The 10,359-nt window shown below is 53.3% G+C and overlaps 1 protein-coding gene across 1 annotated transcript in view; it reads left to right on the plus strand.

Moving 5' to 3' along the window:
• Alyref (Aly/REF export factor) overlaps positions 1-2,195 on the plus strand; it is a 3,660-nt gene extending 1,465 nt beyond the window's left edge. The window contains exons 2-6 of the mRNA XM_013033098.1: positions 13-144; positions 985-1,132; positions 1,707-1,770; positions 1,867-2,044; positions 2,153-2,195. Coding sequence (XP_012888552.1) covers positions 13-144; positions 985-1,132; positions 1,707-1,770; positions 1,867-2,044; positions 2,153-2,167 — 537 coding nt within the window. The 3' untranslated portion in view covers positions 2,168-2,195. The remainder of the gene's footprint in view (positions 1-12; positions 145-984; positions 1,133-1,706; positions 1,771-1,866; positions 2,045-2,152) is intronic.
• The last annotated feature ends 8,164 nt before the right edge of the window (positions 2,196-10,359 follow it).

A 10,359-nucleotide genomic window follows, 5' to 3' on the forward strand; every position in this document is an offset into this window, starting at 1 on the left:
CCCCGCCCGCAGCCCAAGCAGCTTCCCGACAAGTGGCAGCACGACCTCTTCGACAGCGGCTTCGGCGGCGGCGCCGGCGTGGAGACCGGGGGCAAGCTGCTGGTGTCCAACCTGGACTTCGGAGTGTCGGACGCCGACATCCAGGTAGGTGGCGCGGGCGGCCGCCGGGCTCTGATCGCCGTTCCGGAGCTGACACGGCGCCCCGGCTCCTGGCCCTTCACCCCAGGCTCCGACCGAAGCTTCTTGGTTCTGTCCCTTCCCACTTGGTCTTTTTTAACTAAAGCCAAAGGCGCGGAAGGTGGTTTTCTGGTTAGACACAACTTGTTGGGAATGAGACTTGGAGTGAGCGGCAGTGCGGGCCTTCCGGGGTCTTCTTCCCCGAGCCCCTCCATCAGGAAGGCCTGGTGGGCACTCACAGTGTCTCCGCACTCGGGAGCAGCCCCACACTCCGGGGTCCCTCTCGCAGCGCCCGGCCTGCCTGAGGTCAGGGCAGCCTCCGTGGCCTGCTTGACTTCAGACTTTGCAACAGGCTTGAGTTGGAGGAGAGGGAAAGGTGAGACAATCTGTCTGGGGGTGAAGGGTGGGGTCCGGCACCAGTATCATCGGGCCCTAACCGCTGCTCCGATCTGCTGGACATCTTCCTCCTTGGCTTTTACTCCTGATCTTTACTGTTTCATCAAGCTGTCCCTAGGCGTTTGCAAGTCTTCCTTTGCTAAGCAGGATGATGACTTCAGTTTTGTGTCCTAGGCCTAGGTTGTGTTCTAGGTTTCTGGGGAGGCACTCGGCCTCTAAACCCCTATGTCCTTGGAAGCGGGCAATTCTGTCCCCGTCCTTCAGCTCCTTTACCGTTTGCCCTGCCCCCTCTTGTTGCCAGGGAAGCACTGCCCCCCACCCCCAGCCCTCATGCTGGTAGGGACTGGCCTAAGGCCACCATAAGGAAAACAGCTTAGCTGCTGTGCTAACGGGCCCCTATCTGACTCCTAGGAACTCTTTGCTGAGTTTGGAACCTTGAAGAAGGCTGCTGTGCACTACGACCGCTCTGGGCGCAGCTTAGGAACAGCAGACGTGCACTTTGAACGCAAGGCAGATGCCCTCAAGGCTATGAAACAGTACAACGGTGTTCCTTTGGATGGTGAGTCGGGGGCTGGGCCCAAGAGCCTGCCGGGCTTGTGGAATTTGGGGCTGGCACCTGTCCCTGTAGGAATATGGGCTGCCCCTCTGGTGGAGGACACTTTGCATTTGCCCCCTTTGTCTCTCTCTTCCATTCTGCCACCTCTCATGCTGCCCCACACATCTGGACCAACCTCTTGTGAACCCCCATCCAGCAAGCTACATCCCTCCCCTCCTTCAGCTCCTTCCGGAAGATTCACTTCTGTGAAGCCTTCTCAGAACCGCCATAGTACACCTGAGTGCGGGGCTGTAGTCGTAAGATAAAGGTACCTGTTCTTCTTCCGCCAGGCCACCCATGAGCACCCCAGACACCTGACCAAACAGCCCTCTTAGCCTGAACTGAGAAGGAGAGACGTGTCGGTGGGGCGTTGTCCTTGCCACTTTGTCTTCCCACCAGGCTCTCCAGGCCATCTCCCCATTGGGGGCATTGGAGACGCACAGAGGCCCTTTCCAGAGCTTGCATGGAGACCAGGGTGTGGGATCTTGGGTCAGCATCAGAGCCTCTGGAATGAGAACTCTTGTATTCTTTGCCACAGGCCGCCCCATGAACATCCAGCTTGTCACATCACAGATCGATACACAGCGGAGACCTGCACAAAGGTGAGTTCTGGGGGCTTTGAGCTGGGCCGTGATGCTGGTCATCCTTCCCCTGGTGTCTCTCCTAGCTAAACCAGCGAGTTCTTGTGTTCTCACCAGCATAAACAGAGGTGGCATGACTAGAAGCCGTGGCGCTGGGGGATTTGGCAGTGGCGGCGGCACGCGAAGAGGGACCCGTGGAGGCAGTAGGGGAAGAGGCAGAGGCACGGGCAGGAACTCAAAGCAGCAGCTATCAGCAGAGGAGCTGGACGCACAGCTGGATGCCTATAACGCCAGGGTGAGTCCCGAGGAGACCGCCGCAGCCAGGGTGGGACAGTGCGCGGCCCGGGCCCCGTAGAGCCGGAAGCACCAGCACCTCCTGAGTGAAGCTTCCCTTCTGTTTCAGATGGACACCAGTTAAGCAGCAAGCCTCGCCGGCAACAGGACCCGCGCTGCGTCCACCCTCCTGGGAGGGGAGGGGCAGCTGGGCTGGGCGGCCAATGGATTCATTTCTTTTGTTTTAAAATAGGATTTAAAACTCATGTAAAGCCCCCTCCCCTTCTTTCTTTTTTCTTTCTTTTTTTTTTTTTAAATTCTGAAACAGACCTGTTTTGTACCGAGTTATTTTTGGGATAAATTTTACTGGTTGCTGATGTGGGGAAGGTGGCGTTTTCACCTTTGCCATAATAAAATAGAGATGTGTGTAGAACAGAGCAGTCTGCCTGGTTCGTCCCCTTGCGGATCGCTGTTACTTTCTTCTCCCCCCACTGTTCAAACTTACTCTCCGCAGGTGTGTGGGGATAACTGAGCACATGGCCTCGGCCTGGAGCTGCCTGTCCATCCTCCACCCTTCACCTTGGGGCGAAGGGAGGGAGTGGGGCGCAACAGGCCGTTCGTTTCTCCATTTCCCATGACCCTATGTTCCTGGGCTGTTCATTTTACGCTTCATACCTGGTCTCACAGAAGCCTGGATTGGACATTTCAGACTCACAGTGCTATCCCTTAACTGTGGTGGTTCTTCAGTGTCCTGGACCATGTTGGTTCTGGAACCGACAATCCTTCATGTAAAATGACAAGAATGCACATCCTGTGATGCTTTACTTTTCTGTTAGTTTACATGTACGTTTGTGTGTGTGTGTGTGTCTGTGTGTCAGTCTTGTCTGTCTGTACACCCTGGGGCTTGAACTCAGCTTTTATCCTTAAGCTTTTATACTCAAGGGCAGCATTCCACCATCTGTGCTACAACTCCAGATTTTGGTTGTGGGTGGTTAGAGATAGAGCTGCAGATTTGCCGGGGCTGACTTCAAACTAGATCCTGAGATCTAAGTAGCTAGGATTCAGTGCCACCAGCATCCAGCTTCTCTAACAGGATTTTGCTTTTTTAAAAAATATATATATACTAGGGCGGCCTAGACCATGATTTTATCCATATTTTCCACATAGCTAGAGGGACAGGTACATACTGCCATATTGCCTGGGTTCTTGCTGGTCCACTTGAGATTTTGTAGACATCTTGCCCAGACTGGCCTTGGAACTTCTTGCTATCTCTTAATCCTGAGTAGCTAAGATTATGGCATAATCCTAAGTAATACTGGTTATTTAAAGTACTTAATAAAAAACATGGGCTGGGTGCTGGTGGCTCACATCTATAATCGACTACTCAAAAAGGCTTCGATCTGAGGATCATGGTGTCAAGTCAGCCCAGGCAGGGAAGTCTGTAAGACTCACATCCAATTAATCACAGAAAAAAGCTGGAATTGGGATGCTGTGGCTTGAGTGGTAAAGTGCTAGCCTTGAGCAAAAGGAGCTCAGGGACAGAGCCCTGGCCCAGAGTCCAAGCCAGAGGACAGGCACCAAATAAAAATAAATGTAAGTGGTTACATTGTATTGCATAGGGAATAATGACTGAGTCACTGATTGACTGCAAGGAGAGCTAGCTGAACTTGGTCAAAAAATAACTAGTAGAAGAACATAGCCAGGCCAGGGGTGATAGTGGGTGCCTATACCCTTGTAAGAAAAGACGGCAGGTTTTATTTGAAGGAAAGCCTGGCATGGACCGTGAAGTCTACAGCTGAGTTGAAGAGGAGACGGTACGCCTCCTTTATAACTAGGGTCCCTTTAAATATTGGGCAGAAAAAGTAAAGTTGGGCACAAAGGGGGGCACGGTGGGAAAGCAATGAGTGTTTTAGGGTCTCAACAGCATCTGTTTGTCAGGGGCATCAGATGTGCCCCTGGGCACAGGTTCTTCCAGAGCCACCGAATGTGTCTGGGGGGCAGGACAGTTGTAACACAGTGGGGGCCCTGGTTTCCATCACACTTCTTCCGGAAGGCTAAGGCAGAGAGCTCCAGCAAAGACCACCCAAGACACAATCTAGAAGGCTGAGATCTGAGAAGGATTGTGGTTCAAAGCCAGACCAGGCAAGAAGGTCCAGAGATTGATCTCGCATTAACCAGCAAAAGGCCCCAAGTGGTAGAACCCCAACTTTGAACCTCCCGAGTTCAAAGCACCCGCTCACACAAGACTGTCTTACAAAAAGAATCTGATGTCAATTCAAAAAGCAGTGCAGGACTGGGAAGGTGGCTCAGTGGTAGAGCGCTTATCTTGCATGCCTGAGGCCCTGGGTTCCATTCCTCAGCACCACATAAGCAGAAAAAGCCGGAAGTGGTGCTGTGGCTCAAGTGGTAGAGGGCTAGCCTTGAGCTGGAGAGCTGAGGACAGCGCCCAGGCCCAGAGTTCAGGCCCCACAACCTACAAAAAAAGTGCAGAGCCAGAAGAGACAGCCTTCTACACCTGTTGGGGCTCCGGCAGGGAGCCGGCTCCCCAGCCTGCCCTCGACTCTGCGGCCTGCCAGCAGAGGCCTGAGGCAGGAGAGCCCCTGCGCTGCTGAAGCTCCTGAGGCTGTTTGTGGGTCCCGGGCCACGTGAGGGCAGCTCTGCAGGGCCAGCCTTGTCTGCGCGGCCTGTGCACGGGCAGGAACATCACAAGGCAGGAAGATGGATGGAGGTGACTGAGTGGACCTGACACTTTGGTCCGCTGGCTGGTGCTCTACCAGCTGAGCCACGCCTCCACCCCCTCACCTAAGGAGCTTAGTCCAGTAAGGGAAAGGGTTACCATGCATCTACTTGAGTTGCTGTGACTATGGATGAGAGGCAGAAGTCAATCAGTGCCAGGCGGGCCCTGAGGAGGTGGCGTGGCTGAGTGTTGGGGCTGGCCGGGCACATCATGCTGGCAGGCAGCCTGGGAAGCCGCAGGACCGACCTCTTGGGCTTGGGAGTGATGTGCACCAGCACCAGTGGCCACCTGTGCTGGGCACAGTGCTGGGCCCTGGTGGCTTGGCAGTAGGTGGTATCTCGCCAGAGGCACAAGCAACCTGGGGAGCTAGCAGGGCACAAGGAAGGCTTGTGAGACATGGCTTCAGTGGGTGGGTGGTCCTGAGAAGGAACAACCTAACACGATGCTCACTGCCGAGGCCAGACACGGGAGGCCAGGCAGGAGCGGCCCGGGGTCCGAGACAGGGCTGAAGGAGTTGGTGGGAAAGAGGACCTCGCAGCACAAAGCCGGGTGCATGCCAGGAGACACCAGTGCCGAGGTTAGATCCAGGGCGAGCCGAGGCGGCTGCATAGCCTCCCTCCCTTCCTTTGGCCAGAGGACCATTTCTTACTCTTACGGTCATTCCGGGGAAGTGTGGGGGAAGAGGAGAGGTGCACGTGTGCTGATGCAGCTGGAACCAACGGTGTGTGTGCGGGGCCCAGGCCGGGGCCGGGCGAGGAGTCACAGGCCAGCACTGCTTTTCCCAAAGAACGTGAAGTGGGTGGAAGGATGGAGGGAGACCTGGCAGCCAGCATGCTTTTCTCTCCTACGATTCTTGTTCAGAGCCTGAGCAGCATGTGTTTGGCAGGCTGGCTTGTACGCTTCAGGCACCTGGGGAAACCCAGAACCTGTAGAGTTCGTGGTGCCCAAGAGGAGACTGAGCATGTGGCTCCTGAGTGAGGGGTAGACTTCAGGGCTTTCAAACAGGCCACGAGAAAGGAAGAAACAGCCCGCACCAGTGGCTCACGCCTGTCATCCTAGCTACTCAGAAAGCTGAGATCTGAGGACCGCAGTTCAAAACCAGCTCAGGCAGGAAAGTCTGTGAGACTCTTATCTCCAATAAAGAAAACTGGAAGTGGTGCTGCGGCTCAAGCAGTACAGCACTTGCCTTGAGCTGAAGAGCGCAAGGACAGTTCCCAAGCCCAGAGTTCAAGAATAAAGAAAAGAAAGGAAGAAACAGGCCTTCCCCAGGCCTTCTCCTGGGCTGATGGTCTCCCTGGGCAGCTGCTCGCAGCGTCAGCTGAAAACTTTTGGCTGTAGCTGGAGAACCTTGGCTTTTGTTGAGTGTGGACAAAGATCCACGCTGGATGAGGAGGGGCCTCAGGTCAGCATGGCCTCTGGGACTGGACACAGACTCACACCACCCTCAAAGGCTTTGGGATTCAGCATGGGAAGCAAAGTCCGTGAAACTCTTTTGTTGTTGTTGTTGCTGGTTGTGGGGCTTGAACTCTGGGCTTGAACTCAGCTCTTCAGCTCAAGGCTAGTGCTCTACCACTAGAGCCACAGTACCACTTCTGGCTTTTTCTGTTTATGTGGTGCTGAGGAATTGAACCCTGAGCCTCAAGCATGCAAGGCAAGCACTCTACCACTGAGCCACCTTCCCAGGCACTCTCCCCTCCCCCCTCTGGTGAAACTCTTATCTCCAATAAACCAATAAACCACCAGAACTCTGGAAGTGGTGTTGTGGCTCAAAGTGGTAGAGTGCTCACCTTGAGCAAATACGAGCTCAGGGACAGCTCAGGCCCTAAATTCAAGTCCCATAACCCCCCCCCAAAAAAAGTGTACCGACAATGAGAATTGTTTGACACATCAGTAAGTTTTTTGGGGGGAGTCCAGTCGTGGGGCCTGAACTCTGGGCCTGGGCGCTGTCTCTCAGCTCTTCAGCTCAAGGCTAACGCTCTACCACTTGAGCCACAGCGCCGCTTCCAGCTTTTTTCTTTTTGCTTATGTGGTGCTGAGGAATCCAACCCAGGGCCTCAGGCATGCAAGGCAAGCGCTCTACCACTGAGCCACCTTCCCAGACCAACATCAGTCAGTTTTGCTCTTTACCAAGCTCTAAAAGTGTACCAGAAGGGACACAAAAATGAGCAGTCCTAATGTAGGGCTCATCAGCAGTGTAAGGGAAGTGTGCAAGCAGAAACAGACCCAGAGTTTCTCTCCATACAATCACCATGTGCCTGTTCACAGCCTGGTTTATGTCTACTAAATAAGGTCTACTCTATGCGAGTCTATGATCCTCCCAGGAATCCAGCCAAGAAAAGGAATGCAAAAACAATAAACCTTATTTACTCACCTAACACAAGTCTGAGTGCTTGCTGAGCACCCGGCATAGTTTTCCAGCACCTTGGGAAATAGAGAGCCAAATGCTGTCTTTTCTCAGATGCAGGACGTTCTGATCGAGGGTGGGCAGAGGGAAGTGAACACCGGGTGCCAGGAGAGGTGGCTGTGCAGAACCCCACACAGGAAATTCTCTGAGAAAACTCGGCCGGGCCAGGACTCCCAGGAGGGTGTGTGGGCCACACCCACCGGTTTCTGGGGAATGTTTTACTGGTAGAGACTAGCAAGCAAAAAGTCCTGAGGTAGATAGGCCATGGGTGGCTCACGCCTATAATCCAAGCTGCTCAGGAGGCTGAGACCTGAGCCAGACTTGCAGCTAAGTCTATGAGACTTTTATTTTCAAATAATCAGCAAAAAGCCAGAAGTAGGTCTGTTGTTCAAGTGGCAGAGCACTAGCCTTAAGCACAAAAGTTCAGGGGACCAGCTGGGTGCTGGTGGCTCATGCCTGTCATCCTAGCTATTCAGGAGGCTGAGATCTGAGGATTGTGGTTCAAAGCCAGCCCAAGCACAGAAGTCCATGAGACTCATCTCCAATAAACCACTCAGAAAAAACGGAAGTGGCGCTGTGGCTCAAGTGGTTGAACACTTGCCTTGAGCTGAAGACCTGAGGGACAGAGCCCAAGCCCAGAGTTCAAGAACTATGACTGACCAAAAAAAAAAAAAGCTCAGGAGACAGTGCCTAAGCCCTGGGTTCAAGCCCCAGGACCAGCACGCGCGCACACATGCATGCGCACACACATGCACGCGCGCACGCGCACGCACACACATGCACTCATGCACAAAACAACAGCAAAACCGAGTACTGAGATAACATACTTGGCGAGTTCAGGACACCAAGGTAGAGGAGAGGGTGGGGCACTAGTGCCCAGCATCAGCCAGCATCAGCCAGAGGCATGTCGTCAAAGCTGACAGGCTGCAAAGCTGAGGTGCCGGGGTTTGATGCGGATGGCCTCCACACACAGGCTTAACTGTAATATGAAGTTGCTTTTAAAAGTAAACTAGTGTCTTATTGAAATAACAAAAAGGTCATGGTACAAGGCAGGCTGACTCCCACACTCTCCCAAGACTGTGGCTGCAGCTACGGCTGCGAGCAGTCTGCAGTCGGTGCTTTGTGAGGAGCGGCTGACACACCCACCCAGCAGGTTCACAGTGCCACTGCCACCAGAGGCTTAGCACCTCCTCCCCACATCATCCCGAAGAGAAGCCTCAGCCCCCGGCAGGCCCTCGGCCTTTCTCCTGTCATCAGCCACTAGTTACCTACTTTCTATGAATTTGCCTATTTTTGGTGTGCTATATAAATGGAATCATATTTTTTTTCCTTTGGGGTGTGTGTGTGTATGTGTGTGTCAGTTGCGGGGCTTCACTGAGCTTTTTTGTCTGGGCTTGAGTTTTTCATGGGGCTTGAACCCTGGCTTGGGCGCTGTCCCGCAGCTCTTCAGCTCTAAGTGAGCACTTTATCACTTGAGCCACAGCGCCACTTCCAGTTTTCTAGTGGTTAATTGGAGATAAGAGTCTCACGGACTTTCCTGCCCAGGCTGGCTTTGAACTGTGATCCTCAGATCTCAGCCTCCTGAGTAGCTAGGAAGACAGGCATGAGCCACCAGTGCCCAGCTCATAGAGTATTTTATCTGGCTTCCTATTCCATATCAACAATCCAAAAGGTTCACTTATATTGTACCATGTTTCAGAACTTCCTCTGTGTCGGGGCTGGGAAGGTGGCTCAGTGGTAGAGCGCTTGCCTTGCATGCATGAGGCCCTGGGTTCGATTCCTCAGCACCATATAAGCAAAAAGAAAAAAGCCGGAAGTGGCGCTATGGCTCAAATGGTAGAGTGCTAGCCTTGAGCTGAAGAGCCAAGGGACAGTGCCCAGGCCCAGAGTTAAGGCCCCACGACCGGACCCCCCCCCCAAAAAAAAAGAACTTCCTCTGTGTGTGCTTGCATGCACACGCGGTGCACCAATCCTGGGTCTTGAATTTAAGGTTGGTTGCTGTCCTGAGCTTTTTCCTTCAAGGTGGGTGCTCTACCATTTGACCATTCTGGTTTGTTTTTTTGCCAGTCCTGGGGTTTGAATTCAGGACTTAGGTGCAGTACCTGAGCTGTTTTTGCTTAAGGCTAGCATTCTACCGCTCAGGGCACAACTCTACTTGGGCTTTTTGATGGTCAACTAAAGATGAGTCCTACAAACTTTCCTTCCCGTGATGGCACTCCTCAAATCTCAGCTTCCTGTATAGCAAGGATTACACTAGCTCCTGCCTTTTTGGGTGTTTTTAATCTCTATTTTTGTCTGCATTGAAGACAAGTCATTATGGGTTAGAATTTTTCTCCTTGGGAAATTTGGAGCTTACTAGGAAACACAGGTAAGTGGCCTACAGGAAACTGAATGTCCTATTGTCATTTGTATTCATCGCATTTAACAGAATAGAATAATGCTGGGCATAGCACGTGTGAGTCACACCTGTAATCCTAGCTCCTTAGGAGGCTGGGACCTGAGGATCTCTGAAGAAAACCAGCCCAGCCTGGAAAATCAGTTGAAACTCTTCAGCAATTAACCACCAAAAGTCTGGAAGTGGAGCAGGACTCAACTAGAAGAGCAAAAACAAAACCAACCAAACAAACAAAAAACCCAAAGAGCTAGGTGCCTGTAATCCTAGCTACTCTGGAGGCTGAGATCTGAGGATCATGGTTCAAGCCAGCCCAAGCAGAAAAGTCTGAGACTCTTATCTCCAATTATCGACTAGGAAAACACCCGAAGTGGCACTGTGGCTCCAGTGATAGAGCTAACCCTGAGCACAAATTGGCTCAGGGGCAGTGCCTAGGCCCTGAGCTCGGGCCCCAGTCAGTACTGCGTACATGCACTTCCGGAAGTGTGAGATGCGGTGCCAGGGACTGAAGTAGGTTTATATGGATCTTAACAAGGAAGCAGGGAATTGAAAAATAGGCTGTGGTCCCTGGGGGGCTGAGAGTGGTGTCCTTGGCCAGGCCCAGCGCCGAGGGGACTTCCCGTGAGCCAAGGTCAGAGTGACCTGCCTAGGGCACAGCTGGTGCCTTGTTTGACCTGGGAAAGGCGGGAGTCAGTCCTCTACCCACAGCCTCCCGGGATAATCCGGGATGGGATGGGGGTGCGCAGGGCGCGGCCTCCTGGGAGAACGCGGGCACCCGGGACGCGCAGGGCGCGCGGCCTCTCC

This window comes from Dipodomys ordii, unplaced genomic scaffold (assembly GCF_000151885.1).
Source record: "Dipodomys ordii isolate 6190 unplaced genomic scaffold, Dord_2.0 Scaffold163, whole genome shotgun sequence".
In the NCBI taxonomy this organism is placed as follows: domain Eukaryota; kingdom Metazoa; phylum Chordata; class Mammalia; order Rodentia; family Heteromyidae; genus Dipodomys; species Dipodomys ordii.